Here is a 19,209-nt window from a genome sequence, read left to right as displayed (position 1 = left end):
TGCGTAGGATATAGGGGGGCACTCACTCTTGGTCTCTCGCCAGCTCACTGACAGATCAGTGAAAAGCGGAAAGGATCGCCTTCCTTGAGTTAAAGAGAAGGCTTCACAGGCTCAACTTTTCTCCTGTTTGACTCTGGGCTGATTCATTTAGCCCGTCGGCGCAGCTCTGTCTGGAAAAGGAGGGTGTGTGCTGGAGGGCCAAGCTCCTGGAGCAGGCAGTGCTGCTCAGTGACTCAGACGTGACAAAGTCTGCTCCTCAGATGTCTAAATATGGCCCTGCCTCACCTGCCAGCAACGTCAGCTGTAGTTTAACCATCCGGGAGGAGAAGTACTGTTGCTGCTATGACTCGGCTGTTCTGTATGCCCTAAGACTTGCTTTAACTTGTGTTATTTCTGCTATTGTGTAAAATCATCTAGGAGATGGGTGAGGGTTGGGATGGGGAGAGGTGAGCTCATGCATTAAGCAGAAGAGCAGAAGCTGTATGCAAGGGTGTACAGTAGTGTAGGCAACAGAAAACATTGTTCAGTTACCCAGCGTTTCTCTTTAGTTGTTCTTTAATGATATCAATGTCTGCCTGATGTTTTATTGTATTTGCACTTTGGAATGAAATGCAGCTGTAAACCACGCGCGGCACAATGAGAATGTAACTGCTGTGGTTTTGTTCTGTCCTGTGTTCTTACCCGTAGGATATCAATAACGAGAGTGACGGCCGACATTTCTCTTGCTAAGAGGTCTGTTCTAAACAATCCGAGTAAGAGGGCAATAATTGAGCGGTCAAACACGAGATCCAGTTTAGGTGAGACATTGACACAGATCTGATTCTGAACACGGTTGCTTACTGCAGGAAGGTGACAGGATTTCAGCCTTGAAGATGTCACCAGTCCTGCAATTCTGAATGTGCCTACAGCATTTCAGTGTAGAATTCTGAATTTCACGTACTCTGATGGGAGACAAGATTTGCCCAGCTGAGGAGTGACAACGGAGCAGAGCGTACTCTGTTAGCCTCACGTTGGGCAATTCCTGGGCTGGAGCAAGCACTATTACAGTTGTTATAACGATTATACTGACATTAGCCAGAGGTGAGTTAGAGGCCTGCAGCCAGAAGGTGAGTTTAGGGCTGTTTCCTCCCAGAGGGGAGTTGGCCTCACAGCTCCCTCTTCTCAGGCCTGGGCTTTTAATTCCACATCACAAGGTGCCAGAGAGCTTTCACCTTGTCCAGTCAGGAAGGAAGCAGGTTCTTGTTTCTGACCCTCAGGCTGGTTTTTTTAATTATTATTATTATTATTTTTAATGTTGAACAGCTACAGCTTAAATTTCCCAAGATTTGAGAGCGGAGATGAGGGTATAGGTCCTCCTGCTCTCCCCTTACAGTACCATGACTTCTGGGTTACGCTGTCCTGATAAATCTTTATTTCTTTAACAAGGCATGGAAATTTGTGCGTAGCATACACAAACCGATAACCTGTTCTCTGGGACGCCATCCCATGAAGTAGGATGAGTTATTTTTTAATCTTTTTAGGAAGAAAAGACATCTAAACCTAGTTCTCTGATATTTTGAGTGACTGTTTGAACTTGAGGTATAGGAGGCAGGGCTCTTCACCTCTAGTTTGCATTCTAGTCCAGGAGTAAGCACCCCCAAAATGAAGAACTGCGAGGGAGAGTACTACATCTTCTTGGGCCTGTGAACGTACATTGCTCTGTGGAGCAGTTCTCAAGCAAGAAGAGATTTCTTCTAAGAAATATCAATGCATCACTTGCTGTCAAAAAAAAATAAAAAAATCTTAAGACTCCTAAGATATTTAGCAGTTTGGAAAATATGCCTGAGTTTATTTTCTGTTAATTGAAACATGCATTTAATTGTAGCAGGTATGTATTTTCAGACAACCAAATTGTCTCCAAGGTAACATTAATTAAAAAAAAAAAGTCCTTAAGTAACAGGTTATTTTCTGGAAATTACATTAATTCACGTACAGAGTTCATGTATTGAGTGTTTACAGTCCATGAAGCTAAATGGGTGATGGTGTTTGCCTAAGCAATGCCGTGGTTGAACGGCTTTTTCCCATTTTGTTTTCCTTTTCTAGCTGAAGTACAGAGTGAAATTGAAAGAATCTTTGAGCTGGCAAGGTCTTTACAGCTGGTTGTCCTAGATGCAGACACTATCAATCACCCTGCACAACTTATCAAGACATCTTTAGCACCAATTATTGTCCATGTTAAAGTGTCTTCTCCAAAGGTAATGTATCTGACTCTTAAATTATCTGCATTTGCGTTTTGAAATAGCTGTATGGCATTCCTGGAGGCAGGAGAGGATTTTTTTCTTTACCCTTCCAGCAGTAACAGCAATACAGACAAACCGCTTGAGGCTCAAAGATCCTTCTAGAGCTCTGTCACTGCCACTTTTTGCCTCCAGAAGTGCGTCAAAAGATGACTAACATCTGTCATGTATTCACTTCTTTTCTCCTATTCTCTCCTTGGAGAGGAAGGAGTTGGTCATGTAACTATTTTTCTTTAAAGTTGCCATTTACTTTTTAGCTAATACTGCATTTGGCATATTGTTCATGAAGATGCTAATCAACACTTTACAGTCGTCATTTTCCCCTGAAGCAGGTGTTGATTCTCCCTATTTTATGCTCTCCTGAACTCTCTTGCTCATTTGGAGATGCCACTTAAAAAGAAAGATGGGTTCAGTGCCTGGCATCACAGAGCAATTCACGTGGCTGCCCGCAGTGGTGAAAGCTTTCAGGATGTCTTGTAATTCTTTAAGGGAGAAAATACAGTTATTTCACAGAAGACGTGGAAACGAATTAAGTAATTTGTATTTCCTTAAGACAGTCATCCTGGTGTACACAGGATAGAATTGAGCCCAAACTAGTTATGTTAGCACAGCATGTTACCTGACCTGACTTACCCTCCCGAAGCCAAGCTGGCTAAGGCAGCAGCAATAATACTTAGCTTGCTAGGGCTGTAGTGAGGACTGGGTGAGCGGGTACCCTCCGTGGTGACGCTCTGGGTCACAGCCCTGTTCCCTACTGGCTTTGACTTTTTCAGCTGTCCTGCAGGCTAGCTCCTCCTGGCTTCATTTGTCCCCTGTAGCCCCGGTGTAACAGCCTGCTTGACCTGCTGGCTGGGCAACAGAAGCTGAAAAAAAATAAGACACGAGAGCAGATACCTTGCTTGTATTTGGGCTTGGGTATATAGACAGGGCTTTGCATTGTGATGAGTAGGAAGACCCCACCCCTGTCTGTATGCCCGTGCTGCTAGGGAAGATGCATTTAAAATTGTTTTTGTAGCTTAGTTTATATTGACTGAATTCGCTTGGGTTACTGTCCAACGGAAATCCATTAGGTCTAAGAAGTTTCAGGAATGTCTACCAGGTGTAAGAGCACTTGTTTGAAAAAGTGATTTCAATGAAACTCCCGCAGAGTTCATATCCAACAAAGACTTTGCTGGCTTAGCAAATCCTTTTTAATTGCTAACACGTAGAACACATTCTGTCTAAATCCAGCCCTTGCCACTGACATGCTGCACGATTTCTCAGATCTCCATGTTGCAACATCTGTCCTAGCCCACACTAAGCCTGGGTAACTTTAAATCGAGTCATTCCTAACCTGGCTTGTTTCACACGTTACAGATGAGCAGCTCAGCTGGCACATCTGAAGGAGGCACAGCTTGCAGCAGGGACCAAAAGAGCAATCGCTAGCAGTTAAGGCTGGGGAGGAGGGGAGACAAAACAATTTTTCTTATAAGTGTAAGTGGATAGAAAGAAAACATCTGTCTTCATCTTATATTTCACGTGTTCCTTTAGGACATGCCTTTTTTTGAACATTGGTGTAAACTTTCTTTTTGTAATAACGGTTATTTTTACACTGAATAATCTGTCTCAGATCCTTCACTGTATTTCCAGGTAAGTAGGAAGCAGAGGGAGGTCCCTGTTGCCTAACAACAAATTGCAACAGTGAATATTACAGAATTGCACCATGCTATTACCTGTTGCTAGAGATCTGTTGTGCATCGTATTAAAGTATTCCTCAGGAGCAAATTCTCTGTGTAGCTCCCAGTTCCCCTTTGCAGCCATCCGACCCCACCACAGCCGTAGCTCTGGGTTGTCTGTCTGCGAGCCCTAACCCTCAGCTGAGCTTCAGACAAGGCACCCAGCCCTGTGAGCAGTGCAGATGAAGAGGGAATGGCTGCCTGAGCTCAGACACGGAAAGGAGGCACGCAGAAGGAGGACGCAGGCAGAGGCGTCCCATGAGGAGCACAGTTTGGGTGGGGAATTGAGAAAGCCAGAGTCCAGGTGGAGCTAGAAGTAGCAAGAGACGCTAAGGGTAACAAAAAGGGCTTCTGTAAGGACGTGGCAAGCAGAAGAAGGGCTAAGAAAAATGTGGGCCCAGTGCTGCTTGTGGCAGGCACCCACAGCAGAAGCTTGATCTGGTGCCCACTGGCCTAACTGGACAGCTGCGAGGCCGAGGGACCAGGTGGGATCCATCTGGAGGTGCTGAAGGAGATGTCTCGTGCTGTTGCAGGGCTGCTCCCTATTGTAGTTTAAAACTCAGAGTGATCCAGGGAGATTGCTGAGAAGCGTGAGAAGGCAGATCTGACATCCGTCCTCAGGAAGGAGGAGCTGGGGGACCGCAGGCCAGCCAGCCTCACCTCAGTCCCTGGGAAGGTTACGGAGAAAATCTCCGGGAAGCCATCTCCGGCCACACGGAGGACAAGGAGGTGACAGGGAGCAGCCTGCAGCGATTTACCAAGGGCAAATTATGCCTGACCCACCTCGCTGCCTTTCGTCAGGGATTATGACCCCAGTGGACAAAGGATGAGCTGTAGGCCATTGCTAGCTTTCACTTCAGCGAGGCTGTGACGTGTTCTCCTGTAGCATCCCGACAGGCAAGTTGCCGAGACGGGCACCGGGTGAACGCGGACGACGGAAGGTGCTTAAGACTGAAGGGGCTGCTGCGTCCAGGGCGCTGGTCAGGGTGCAAAGTCCAGCTGGCGTCTGGGGCCAGCACAGTTCAGCGTCTTCGTTAACAGCCTGGTGACGAGATAGAGTACGGGTTCGTGGGAAATACCAAAGGCTGGGGCGGGTCGACGTGCTGCTGGCAGGGCTGTCATTTGGGGGCACCTTGCAGGCTGGCAGAACGAGCTGTCGGCCACCTCCCAAAGTTCATCAGAGACAAATGCTGAGTCCTGCCGCGGGGCTGGAGTTAAATCGGGGCCGACCGGCTGGGGAGCAGCTCTGCAGCCGGGGGTCCTGGTGGCAGCGTGTCGGCAGCGAGCAGCGAGCCTTGCGACACGGCCGGCAGCCGCGTGCAGCTCTGCGTGAGCAAACGGCTCAGTCCTGGCCCTGGGAGGCTGGGGATTGCCTTGGGTGGGTTCAAAACTCAGCTGGCAGACTGAAGCAATCTGATCATCTGGGCTTCCTTTCACTAAGGGGTTGGCACAGAGACCTCTAGAGGTCCTTCCAACGTAAAAAATACTCTCCTCTATGTTCCTGTCATTTTCCTTGAGACTTTACAGAGAAATAATTTAGATTTTTCTAACTACTTTGCCCCTGAAAATATAGCAATGAACATAGTGGAAGTAAAATAAATAAATAAATAAATTTTAAAAAAAAGGGAAAAAAAAGAGGAATACAAACAGTGTGTAAAATACCTTTTGGACCTAGAATGTACCTTGGAACAGAGTCGCAGCATTATTGCTACACAGCACAACATGCTTGTTTTCATTTATATTTTTTGTGGTCTTCCAGATTACATTTGTCATAAATAACCTATTACTTAGAGTAGAATAAATCAAAATCACCATTTCCACTGCTTTTGAAATACTTGCAAGGGATCAAATGTGGTGCGGAAGGAAACGTGCACAGCTCTCAGAGAAGTTATCAGCAAGGTTTATGCTTATATTCTAGGACGATATTTTATCAGTTTTGTTAAACGTAATGGAGAGCTTCTGAACTTGTTAGTCCTCCAGTGGGATGTCAGTCTGAGCTTTGTAGAGATACATGGTTCTTAAACTCACATTTTCCTCTTTTCCCCTATCAGGTTTTGCAGCGACTGATTAAATCTAGAGGAAAGTCACAAAGTAAACACTTGAATGTTCAGTTGGTGGCAGCTGATAAACTTGCACAATGCCCACCAGTAAGTACGGAAGAAAGAAAGAACTTGTCATACGTGGAGTTTTAAAGATTTCTGCTGTGTTGGTCCTTTATTGTAGCTGAGTTCACGTGTTATCACTTCGCTTCGTAGTGATTCAGACAGCCCTGCAATTGCAACCCTAGAGCAGCTTTTATTGCTAAGAAAGAAAAATGTTTGCTACTTTCTTCCCGATTATCTCCAAAGCCGGGTTTACTTTTATCTTTGGCAAGATGACAGGTCAAAAATGACGTGTATGGTAAAACTGAACTTGCAGCAGCGCGTCAGCGAGTTACGTCAGTTGAGGAGCAGCGCTGGCTTAAGGTGCTGAAGGGCCAAAGTCTCCGAGGCCTGGTTTGAGGGGAAGCCTCAGAGGAGTTTGCCTCAGCTGCGTAGTTTATTTTTGAAAACCGGGCTTGTTTTCTATGACAGAGAAAGCCACGCAGTGGAAACAGGCTTGGCTGAGGGCTTGCTTTTACAGTGTAATAGCTGTGAGCAACCTTGTAGTAGTGCAGAGGCTGCTGTTCATAGCACAAAAATGATGAGAAAATCCAGCCTGTGGCTTACCATCTTTCTCACACCAAAGCACTGTGAGGAGAATCAGAGAAATTCAGATTAGACACCAGGAGGGATTCTGTGATCGTACCGTCTGACTTAAAATTTCAGATAAAACAAGTTGAAACAGCTTTTGTTCTGGAGTAGTGATCCACAAGGATTTATTTCCATTAAACTTTGGTTTTGTATGCTTCTTGTGATACCGAACTTCACAGCCTCCTCCTCTCTAGTCCCCACTGGCTATAAAAAGATAATTCAGGTATTTCTGGACACTCCTCATGTGTATAGCAAAGATGAGCAAAGATGTTTCTTTCTAACTGTTCCCCTGAGTAGGGATTCAGGCTGAGCCACATCTCCTTTACTCCAGTGCTCTCATGTCCAACACATGTCCCAGACACAAACTGAGGAATAGTTGATGTAGATCTGTCAAAACACTTAATCTTGGGAGTTTTGCACAATGTTTGGGTGTGTGTTCAGGCTCGATCTATGCTGAGGTGTTAGAAAACAGAGAAAGAAAGAGGCTTGAATGAAATTTTTGTCCTTATCTGAAAGCTGAATGCTTTAAGAACGTGTCCAGAATGAGAGAACTCCTTTCCCCGATGCAGGACAAAAATGTCCATCATGTAGAGAAGTGGTGGTGGTGTGTCTGAGGGGAGTAGCTCGGTCCTCCAGCTGAATGCACTTTTTTGCAGTGCTCTCTGCCCCAGGCAGCTTGCCATTTGCCAACAGGTGTGGTTTCAGCAGCCGTCCTCCTGCTGGCTCTCTTGCCCTAGCAGCACCACTTGCAGATGTCCCCTGTCAGAAGCGCTGGATGGTGACAGCAATTATACACAGCTGCTTGCACTGCGGAGCCAGCCCGAACTTGTCACCAGCAGCTGAATGCAGCCTGGAGGCATCAGACAGCTTGTGGGTGTTGTGCATATTCCCCCCTAGCCCCCAGGGCTTTCCGAAGGGGATGTCACACGGCGGATGAGGGTCGGGCTGTGCATTGCACAGGCTCACGTTCCCTTGCTGGGTTCGTACCGCAGCCCGGCACATCCCAGCGTGGGCAAGGCGGTGCAGGCAGGAGACGCCGTGGTTTTGAAAAGCCTCGTTTCTGCCCTCTCTGCCAAGGGCAGCGCCACTCGGAGCTTCTGGTTACAGTAACTGGAGATTGTTTTCCTGCCTCGTCCTCCTTTCCCTCTTCGAGCAGCACCGAAAGCTGCTCAAACCACCCTGTTTCTTCTGGAGCAGTTAGCTATGTTGTGCTCTTCACGTGTAATTTTCTGCTGAATTGTTATGTCTTAAAATGGTGACAGAGAATTCCTGTGAGGCACTCAGGTCCAATTAGCTAAACCAATGCTGTACACTTTTCTGTCATACAAAACAATCCCTGTACAAGTGTGTGTGTGTCTGCCTTTCCAGCTCCTAAGGGCTGTGAGCCAAGGGAACTGCACCTGCACCTGTCTGAATCTGGCTGGTGCTGTTTGCACTGCGCCATCACCGGGAGCTTGCATGCACAACAAGCTGCCACACATTTTTCATTCTTTGCATTTTGAAGGGTTTATTTATTTTTCCACCTGCACGGAGGAGCCTACCTGTGTTTCACAGCCTCAGTTGCTCTTTTGTGCAGTCATTTCCTCTTACTCCCCTGGGATTTGCTCACAGCAGTCGAAGTGATGCAAGAGCTGCGTTGCTTGAAACGAGCAGCGTGCAGCACGGGGTGCGTGTTGTAGCTTGTTCCTTGCACCACAGCACTTAACATTGTTCAGCCCAGGATGCAGTAAAGTCTGCCTCAGTACCCAGTCCTGCGGTTCTAGTTTTTTGCCCAAGACAACAAAGGGACCCCACCCGGATAAGAAGTGTTCCCGAATTTCAGAGCGTCCCGATTTCAGACCTGTGGCTGTGCTGCCGCCGAGGCTGCTTTCCACTCGGATTTGCACAACAGCCTGCTGCGGACATCATCAGGTCAGCCTTGCACGGGTTTGTTTCGAGAAAGTTATTCCTGGCTTAGAGCACTCGAGGGGAGATGGCTTCACACCTCCAGCCCCGGTTACTGGGATGTTTGGGTTTGTTTGTGAGGGTAGAACCTAGTCTGTCACGAGCAAAATACAAGATTGCCAAGACAATACCCACGTGATACAGATATAAATCCAGGTGAAGTGCCCTCGCTATTCCAGGTCACATTTCAGAGCCAGACCTGCTGTCTCTGCCTGGCCTGTTAGACCTTGTAGCCTTACAGACAGCCCCTAGCAAGAGCCCTGAGGGCTGGCACTTGTGAACAAGTAGGACCCAATCTTTTGTATCGTTCAGAATTTGTGTTTTCCTTGATTGAGCTTTTTAAACCAGTCTTCAAATTATCTGGTAAAATCTTCTGGCAATGAAATTGCTATGAAATCACACCGAAGGCTTGCACTGTATCAATGTATTAGCCAGAGTCCATGGTGAAGCCAACAGGACTTTCCTAACCAAATTTCACTGCTGTCAGGAAGTGTTCATTTTTGCTGATGAGTGTTTAGATTTGTTTGTGTTTAAATTAAAGGACTGAGTTGATTCATGATTTAATTAACTATAGGTACACTGCTAAGACCAAAGACATCACTGTCTGTCTTCTGCACTGTGACCTGCTTCATGTGTTTTGCGGCTCAAGTTCCTGCAAGAGGATTATTTGTTTAAAGTGAAGATACTTGAAAACCATAAAAGCCACACTTTTTTTCATTCGCTGCAAGTCAGTCTTAAGTAATCAGATGGTGCTGTACGTCTAGACATTACAAAAATAGCTCTCTTTTTTGGCATATTTAAGTTCAGGAACTGCTTTCATTATTAATTCCTTGCTAGTCTTTCACTGATGCTGCTCAAGCCAGGGCTAAGCATGCCTCGCGCTGCATGGCTCTGTTCAGCAGGGACATCATATGGCTCAAAGAAACAGGAGCTGTGCTGATCATGCAGCTTTAGATATTCTGGTGGTATACACTTGGATCTTACTGTTAGCCCGTAGCAGTACCGCCTGCGGGCTGGGCCCGAGGCTCAGCCCCTGTTCCACTCCCTCTCTCACCGGTGGGTGAGGAGGACACCTCTGTAGTCACCGCAGTTTTGGTTTGTGTTGCTGACGGGGTAACGCACTTAGAATATTTTACAATGGCACTAGAGTAAACCAAAAGAAATAGCAGAGACAGTGGCTACTGAAAAAATACAGGAAATATCACTGTATTAATCCATATCACTTAAGAAATACTAATATATTGAAAAGCTTATATGATAAACGTTTTATGCATGTAGTAAAAAACACTGCAGTCAATAAATTGCATTTCAAGGAGAACTGGGAAGAAATTGCTTTGCTCCATGAGCCTTACAAACAAGGATCTTTTAAAATGATTCTTCTAACTCTCTTTTAACTCCTCCCAAATACATACAAATAGAACAAATGCAGTTTAGCTACGAGCAGAACTGTTAAATTCAGGAAAAAAACTTTTCTCTTTGTAGAGAAAAAGTGCTTTCTCTACAGTTTTTCTCTGTAAAACACTGTAGAGCCCTGGAATCAAGATCCTGCAAGTTCTGCAGCTTTTCCAGGTGACCTTGAAGTGACAGCCTGAGAGGCTCACCGTTACCGTTCCGACGTTATTTCAGAGTTAATTGTTGAAAAGGTGACACTTCCACTGCAGCTGTTAGAAGTTCTTGTTCCCTAATTTCAGTTTAATTGAGATCACTGTCAAAATAGCAGATGAAGGTGTGTACTGCCACAGAACCGTGTGGTTTAAGCACTTTAGCTAGAGTGTTGGCTGGTGCTGTTTTGGAAGTGCATGAAGCTGCTACCCCAGCGCAAAGGAGGCCGTAGGTAGCAGCGGTGGAGTTCCCATCGCTGCTCACTTTGTCTTACCCGCACCGTGCAGCAGGCTTAGCTGTGCCGGGACAGCACGTCGTGAGCCCCTGGGATCACCCGAACCGGGGTGAAGAGAAACTTGAGAAACAGTTCCCTCGTTTAGCGGGAGGAAGTTGGAGGGTGATGGAAGAGTACTGCGTGAGCTGCTTGCTGCTAAGTCCCCCTGCAGCTGAAAATACTCCTAGAGGTACAATTACCTGATGACCTGCAAAAAGGGGTGCTGTATGCACAGCTAGAGTGCCCTCAAGTCAGCAGCCAGCTATGCAAAGAGTGAGCAGCACAGGAGGTAACAATATTGGCTCTGTATTACAAGAAAACCCACGTTATGTTCCAAGTGTAGCATTTATTTTCAATATTTTCCAGAGTATATTTAAACAGTTCCCATTGTAACATTTCCAAGCACCACTATGCTTGAATTACTAATTTCTTCAACAACTGATGGTGTGAGTGGGGTGGCTATGTAATGAAGGATGCAGTTTCAAATGTCAAAATAGCAAAGGAGTGTGTCAGGTGTGTACATAAACAGAGGAGCAGAAGAAGGAGCAATAAACGCTGAATTCAATGAAAGGATGTAGTGTTAGGAGTATTTGTAGCACTGCAAGTGAAAGAGTATTCCACACTTGCCAGCAGGGGAGGAGACATTTCTCCACCATGCTGATAAGAAAGGATGAATCAATAAAATGGTTTTAGTATTGAAGTAAGTTCTGGAGCAGGCTTTTGGGCAGAAGGTAGGTGCAAGAGCGAGATTTCTAATAACCTCCTCATGCGGCTTATATGTTATGCCAGAGACGTCAGCTCCGTGTCCATTGGGTAGACCTGTGAATATGCAGGGAGGAAAAGCAGGCTGTGGTTTGTATTAGTCGCTCTTAGCACCTGCACCACCTGCACTTGTCATTTCCTGTGAGAATTTCATAATAGGTTTTTTCCACTAGGGTGAGAGTTGAGATTAAAGATGAGGTACAGCAATTCACTGCTGAAAATACATTTACAGTTGTTTTGAGGAACTCTGTTTCTGATGGCTTGCTATCAGCAGTTGATCGCCAGCACTTGCAATCTGCAGAGTGTCCTTTGGACAGCACGGAAGACGCGTGGCTTTGAATTCCTTCCATGCTCACTACCAAATAGCCTCTCTGGGGGTCTCACAGCGAAGAGGTCCAAGGCAGAATGCCAGGATTTGCACTGATGCTTGAGTGCCGTCCCCAGGTGAAGGGATTAGCAGCGGAAAAGATGTTACCTGGCCTGGCCGATCCGAGAGCAGGTACAGGGCTGTCTGTCTAGCTAGGCATAAGCAGGTAGTTGCGCACACAGTGCGTGGAGACAGATTCCTGGCTGTACACCCCCAAACTGGCTGTCCTGTCACCAACAGCTGGCTGCGCTGTCACAGCTTTGAGCAGCAGGACTGCTGACAGAGCGGCGTGCTGCATCACTGGTCTGACAACCTCTGCTAGGGGCACGATTCGCTCTGGAAGTGCATTCACAGCTGGGATACGAGAAGTGCGCGTGAGTCTTGGGTTCAAAACCAACGTAAAGCATCCCCGTGTTACTCTGGCAAGTAGCTTTAGGTCCTGTCTTCCACTGTAGTGCGTTTTGTACAAAATGAATTTCATTCACACAGTCCCGTGCCTTTGAGCGTGGTAGGCCCCGTTCGACATCTGGCGACTCACACTGAAAGGATTCGGTCACTTCTGAGAGCTTTGGCTTTTGATCACCGTATAAGCCCACTCGCATTGTTTTCCTTTGCAATTGCCATGCTCTCATTGCTATTTATTTAATTCCAAAGGATTAGCATGATGAGAATTGTTTAACATCTCTCATTTCTTCCATAACATCGTAACGAACCAAACTTTGTTGTTGTGATCAGGAAATGTTTGATGTAATTTTGGATGAAAATCAGCTCGAAGATGCTTGCGAACACTTGGCAGAATACCTTGAGGCATACTGGCGTGCTACCCACACCACCAGTAGCACACCCATGACTCCTCTTCTTGGGCGAAATTTAGGATCCACTGCACTTTCACCATATCCTGCTGCAATCTCTGGACTACAGGTATGAAAATACGTTTCAGCCCCAACAGCAGTGCACATCAGGTATTCTTTTTTAATTATTATCTTTGGGAAAATGGTGTAACATATAGCATCATTTTTATTTGTTTCATTGATTATTGTTCACTGGTTGGCCACAGCCAGCAGTAAGAGTAGAGGCCCTCAAAACAGAGGCCCATAAGCAGTGGAGGCGCAGCTGTGTGCTGAAGTGCTGGGACTGTTCTTGCCTTAATGGGAACTAAAATGGCCATCAATTTTCTGGCGAGGAGCTAGTTCCTGAGGAGGGGATAAATGACACTCTGTCGAGCAATATTCTAGCCATATTAAAAAATGGCATTCTGAACCTGGAAAAAATGCCGGTGAAAATGAGATCCTCTCAGATTGAGAATAAGCAGCTATGATTTGTCACAGCAGTTGAGCTAACAGCTATTACAGTTAAGAATGTAGACCAGTTGCTGTAATGGTCCCGTTTTGTTACCCTCATAACTTCACAAAACATTCACTGTTGGGTGAAAAACTTCCATGTTTGTCTCTTGTATCAGCAAAATGCCTTCACCTTTTTGAGTTCTTTGAGTGTGAATAATATACATCTTTTACCCATTGAAAAAAATTCTGACCATTTTTTTTCACAGGCATAGCTCAAAAACGGCTGAACTTTGAAACTTCAAACGTGGCATGTAAATAGTCCTTAATGAGAAGTACGTGCTTTACTAAGTTTGAAAACAGAAACTGTTTTTGAAGTAATAGTTCTGAATGCTTGAGAAGATCAGGATTGCAGTGAACCTTTAAGTCTGAAAGTTTCAGAGGGTGTTTTGTGTGCGTGTGGCTTTTAGGAATGTGCACTTCCTAATGTATGTCAAAAGCAGAGCTGAACAAACTACCTATAATGAATAATTCACCTGACAAATTTAACCTCTGTTCTGCTTGTAGAATATCTGGAAGCAGGTAACAATTTTGAAGGAAACAATTCATTGTTCAGTGTCTTCAATTAATATAAAGCTTTTTTTTTTTTTTTTTTTCCTGTGGGTGACCTGCACTTCACAGCAGGTGCATGGTATTTGATACTCACATTTCTAATGATGTGCTTGATTTTATTAGGATCAGTAAGTCACTGTTTCCTGACTGGCTGAATGCACAAACACTGTTCTGTTACTAATAAAGCGCACATGTAAAATGTTGTTTCCATTTTCACTTGCCTTAAAATTTCAGTTTTCCATCCCTTCATGACAATAAAATCCCATCTGTAGAATTTTCACCTCTTCAGTTTCATTTTGAAAACTGGGTGTATCCACAGAATTTTTTTCAGGCATTTATTTCTCTCTGATCAATGGACACCAGCAGTGACTGTGAAATGTTGCTCCATTTACTTAGGGAAAACTCACACTGAAGATGAAAATCACCCCTGTGCAGTGGGCTGGCTGAAGGTATGCATCACTTAATCCCCACTTCACCCTAATTGTGAAGACTTAGATGGGACTTGACTGGTGCTAGTACTCTGCAGAGGGGTAAATTTCTCCCTGAGGGAATGCTGTGCCCATCTAAAGACAGCAGCTTTTGGCTTCCAGTGCCACTCAAGTGTTCCAGCCCATTTAAGGAGTTCTGGTGTTTGTACATGGTTATCTTAGAGACATCCACCATCTGAAGTGCTTATCCTCCTAAAAGATTTGTACTAATTCAAACCTTTGGAAGATTTTGTGTCAGTTTTAAATGTAGCGATGTGATGGCGGTGATTAAAGCACTCACAGGAATCCTAGGAATTAAACTAGCTTAGGTGATTATGATAAATTAAGAATTTTTACTTATGGCCTTGTGACTCCTTGCCTGATATCTTGGGGAACTGAATATCAGAAGCCCAGAGCTTTTTATAACAGCCACACCTGAGAATGGTGCAGATCCACTGGGACAATCTGATGGTATTTTACCTAATCAGGGCTTGGGAGTGTTTCTCTTTTACCTTGTTTGCGATTTGGAGTTCAGTTTACTGAGAACTGAAATTTCTGATTTAACTTAAATCTTTCACGAAGGACACGAGGGTGAAGTTAACTGGCATATGTACAGCAAAGAGCAAAAGGGAGGAGGGTTTGCACAACAGCATGCTCCAGCTGTGCCCCATCACAGGTGCTGTGTATGGTGCATCTGCCAGAGCCAGTGGCCACTTGGCCCTTGGTTGTGGCCTTGCCTAACAGGGAAAGATGTTGATGTCCAGCTGCGTGTGTTTGCAGGTAGGAAGGTAGGTGTGTTGTGGTAGGAAGAGTAGGTTTTGTCATCGCCAGTTGTGAGGGGCCAGTGGTTAGCCCTTGTGGCTAATCTCTGGTTAGGCCTAAATCTACATAGTTTGGGCTAATTCCAGTGAATAGCCTTAAACCTGTAGTTCACGTCTTGGGGGAATGTGTTTCTTAGGCCCCCCAGGACTTGCATTTTAAGTCCACAACTGAAGTAAATGTAATACAGCTTACGGTGCAGATGGTGCTGCACGATCAAAAGTTACGTGGGGCATGACACCAGCATGCAGCCACACCACGTTTGTGCCACAGTTGCACAGTCTCGGGAGGGATCAGGATAACTACACAGTCACAGCAGGGAAACAGAAAGGGTCCAACAAAAGAGCAGGCTGCATCCAGAGAGGAAATTACTACAGGGAAGATAGAGGGCATGAGCGTAGGAAGTTCAAGTTGCCGTTTAAGAAAATATGTGGACTTTGGCATACAATCACTACTAAAACATGGTGCTAGAAGGAGAACTTGGGGGTAGCATGGTAGAAGTTGCTGCCCAGTAATGGAGCGTGTGAATTTGCAGAACGGCACCTCCTCTGTGTCAGCTCAGCGAGGGGTTGGTGTCTCAGAGTAACCTTGGTAACATCGATCCACATAGAGGGATGGGACATCCTATCTGCTCTGCTGTAAATGTACACCCGTCCGCACGGTTACTTCCCCATGCAGACAAGCCTTTGTTATAAATTATGCAGTTAAACAGTTGCCATAGAGAGGATGTAGCAATAGGAGGAAGGTTTTGTAGCACAGAGAGCATCGTCCGAAATTTCAGAAGCAAGAGGAGCAGACGATGCTGTCTGTGCCTGTGAGCAGGAGGCACCGAGGGGGCAGCCGTTGCGGCACATCCTGCTAAAGTACGGGATCAGCAGAGTGACTTTGGGACTATAGTCTAGAGAAGGAGAAGCAGTGACCGAGTTTGTTCTGAGAGTATGGACGGCTATACTGCTGAGAGGTTTAATGTGGTGACAGTAAACAAAATGGTTTTTTCAGCATAGGCTACTTTTCGTTGTGCCAGTTTACTGGCAAAAAAAATGCAAACTCATCAACTAATTTTGTCTGTGTGGCAAGTGTAATGCGTTATCATTATGGGAATGTGAGGATAGCAGAGGCTAAATCTTTTAATTATCTCAGTAAAAGATTTTCAGTCGCCTTATTTAAAATATTTATTATGTTTTAGTTGGAAGAACTTGTTAATATTTTAACCATCCCTCAGCTACTTAGCTGCCTGTCCTTTGTTTGGTCATGGGAAGGTTTTTAAATAGGGCTCAGAGAGCTGCACCTTTAAAAGCAACAGGAAAAAAAAACCCTCTCCAGATGTTTTCTAGAAATACATAAGTCGATGATGAACTATTTCTAAGCAGAATAGAAGCATGAATGTTACTATGTTCGTGATCAGAGAAAAGTGATAAATGCTGAATACATCAGCTCACTTTTCATGCTAAATGGCCTGTAATATTTAACAAGGTGAATACCATAAGAAAAAAAAAGCATTATAATACTATATATATATAGCTACATTATATATATATATATGCATATATATACATATAATAATCAGTCTGCTTTCAGCTCTAGGAACCAGACTGTTGTTGTGACCCATTCCTGTAAGCATACAGGTTTTAATATAAAATGAATTACTCAAAAGTGGATGGATTCTGAAAGACCTCAGAATAAGTTTCAAAACTAGCTTAAAAATACAAAATATTCTTTATTTGTACTAATCCTTGGATTCTTTGACACTTGTAGAGCCAGCGTATGAGGCACAGCAGCCATTCTGCAGAGAACTCTCCCATTGAGCGACGAAGTCTAATGACCTCAGATGAAAATTATCACAATGAAAGGGCTCGGAAGAGCAGGAACCGCTTGTCTTCCAGTTCCCAACACAGCCGAGATCACTATCCTCTAGTGGAAGAAGAGTACTCTGACTCATACCAGGACACTTACAAACCCCATAGGAACCGAGGATCCCCTGGAGGATATAGCCATGATTCACGACATAGGCTTTGAGTTCAAGAACCCGGGGAAAAGTAGTATTCATCAGTTGATAACTTGCCATAACGTAGCTAGGAAAAACAATTCATCTTAATTTGGCAGATGTAATGCGGTCATACTGAGGTTACAATCTGCTGACATTTGATGTTAAGTAGGGGACAAAAAAAGTTACCATGCCCTTACGTTTATGCCCGATCATATAGGTTGTATTTGGGTTTTGGTTTTTTAGTACAGCATTTACATTTATAGCCATACCTTTTCTTGTCATTAAATATTAGGCACATCAGTTTGTAATTTAGGATACTTATCAAGGCACTTATAAAATAATTTCCTGTGCTGGAAATTCCAAATGACCAGTTCCAGTTGGAACCAATTTATAAGCCAATTCCTGTTGGAATTTGGGTGAATTGACTGGAAAGTCGACTTGAGCTTGTTGCAATCAATTGAAAAAAATAAACATGAAAAATCTGAAAATTACAAACCACTAGGAGCTGGAAAGTCAGCTACAGTATTTGTTTGCTGGAAGCTCAATTTACATATAGAGTTAGAATAAAAGCATTTTATTCTAGAATAAAAGTATTTTATTCTAACTACTTACTTCCAGAATGGCTTTTTCAGACAAACCAAACGTAAACTATTGAGAGTGCCAAATATCACAAATTATTGCAGCAGTTACAAAATACTTTCCAGTTTGAAATTATTTTTTGACCTGGCATGAGTGTTGCAGCAAAATGATTTCTTTAGTTTAGCCAGCACCGGCGTTTGTGTTGCGGTCAGCAAAGATGAACTGTGACAGGATAAAGGGAAATAGGAAAAAGAACAAACTTAGGAATGGTTTGTATGGTTAGAGGTTGAGAATAGTTTTTTTTTTCTTCTCTAGCTTACCTGAATACAGCTAGTAGTCCCAAAATGGAACGTCAGTGGATAGATAAGTAATATTTTTTCTCCCATTTTTAGTATTCTGCCTTTTTAAATGGAAAACAATACACTTTTCTTACCCAGTGTGTAGACTACCCACATTCCAGTACATTTGAGTACCTGTTTATTACTTCTTTCAAAATCCATCTTTGAATGTCTGAAAATTCCAGTATCGCACAAGAATTCTCCAGAAGAACATCAGTTTAAATTTCAGTAGTGAAATCTGAGGGAAGGGGGCGGGGTTAAACACTCATAAATTATCAAAAGTTAAAATAGGATATTGGTCAGAATTAGCTTGCAATAAAAATGGAGTATCAGAAAAAAAATCTGCTCACATAAAGTTGTAGAGCTGATGTTTTTAATTCAAAGAACCATGATAAATCTTTCGAGATACTGCTGCCTTACTTCTTAATGATCACTTCTTCTCACCTACTGAGTCTTCATTTCTTTTTAAATAGATAAACTTATGTGATTAGACCTTACGTCTTACATTATCAGTGAAGCCTTAGATCCAATATGATGGAAAAAGTTACCGTAACTGACAGTTTTGTACAACACACTAACGTCTTTAAGCAGAGACTCCTAAAGCTCCACACTGCATGCATTTTCTAAAATTGACAGAACTATGCTGAACATGCATTTTTTATGCAGGTTCATGTCAAAACTATTTTTGCAAAAAAATGAGGATCATTGACTTTTGTATCCGCTTATTTTCTTCCCAAAAGCGGGCTTTAAAAGCATGTAGCACTAACTGAACTTCCTGGATACTACAGTTTATTCTACTTTCTGGACCAGTTAACAAAGATCACTGATATTTTCCACCACCATTGAGTCTGGTTATCTTCTTGTTGTTAACAACAAGAAAAGTAATTCATCTCATATCTGGTATAGCCAAAAGTGATGTACATCTCTAGCAGCATTAAAAAATCATGGATGCATGATTAGTTTTTTAAACAATTCTTCTGCCTAAAAGGCATCCTTAAACGTTACTAGATGATTCAAATGGGCCAGTTACCAAGAAGAAAATTAGAATACCTGCATCCACTGGAGTAATAGAGTTAAGAATGGACACAACAGACCTGATCCCCTTTGATTTTCTCCAGCTGAATGCCTGCAGATTCCAAAAGCGCATTTAGGTTGAGAAAGTACCACGAGATCTGGTCTGGGAATGGTAGCTTCAGCTGCCTTCTCTAATATTTTCTGCTATAGCACAGTGGAGCATTCTCCAGTAATTTTTACAAATCTTTATTACATGTACAGCACACATACCTGCATGAGAAAGAAGGCATTAGGCAAAACATTTTTTCTATAAGCTTTAATAAGTTTCTTGTTTGTGTGCATTGAAGTATTAATTGCAAAGGATGCACTGAGATGTATAAAGCTAGATTAGACAGCTGTTTATCTTTATTCTGTAGTAGCATTAGGGATCAGATCATTTAA

The 19,209-nt window shown here is 43.8% G+C and overlaps 1 protein-coding gene across 6 annotated transcripts in view; it reads left to right on the top strand.

Moving 5' to 3' along the window:
• The window catches only part of CACNB4 (calcium voltage-gated channel auxiliary subunit beta 4), a 77,574-nt gene extending 59,412 nt beyond the window's left edge, over positions 1-18,162 (top strand). For 3 of the 6 annotated variants that reach the window (XM_048080974.2, XM_048080975.2, XM_048080977.2), the window contains 5 exons: positions 688-797; positions 2,083-2,234; positions 6,043-6,138; positions 12,408-12,593; positions 16,606-18,162. In XM_048080974.2, the coding sequence (XP_047936931.1) occupies positions 688-797; positions 2,083-2,234; positions 6,043-6,138; positions 12,408-12,593; positions 16,606-16,866 (805 nt within the window). In that variant the 3' untranslated portion in view covers positions 16,867-18,162. Of the gene's footprint in view, positions 1-687; positions 798-2,082; positions 2,235-6,042; positions 6,139-12,407; positions 12,594-13,221; positions 13,288-13,960; positions 14,014-16,605 lie in introns of those variants that run through there. The other 3 variants (XR_007169829.2, XR_010832279.1, XM_048080976.2) reach the window with 3 other exon arrangements.
• Positions 18,163-19,209: the final 1,047 nt, after the last annotated feature.

The sequence above is a fragment of the Anser cygnoides genome, chromosome 6, assembly GCF_040182565.1.
Source record: "Anser cygnoides isolate HZ-2024a breed goose chromosome 6, Taihu_goose_T2T_genome, whole genome shotgun sequence".
NCBI classification, from domain to species: domain Eukaryota; kingdom Metazoa; phylum Chordata; class Aves; order Anseriformes; family Anatidae; genus Anser; species Anser cygnoides.
The sequence above is the reverse complement of the archived record's forward strand: the minus strand, read 5'-3'. Positions and strand labels throughout refer to the sequence as shown.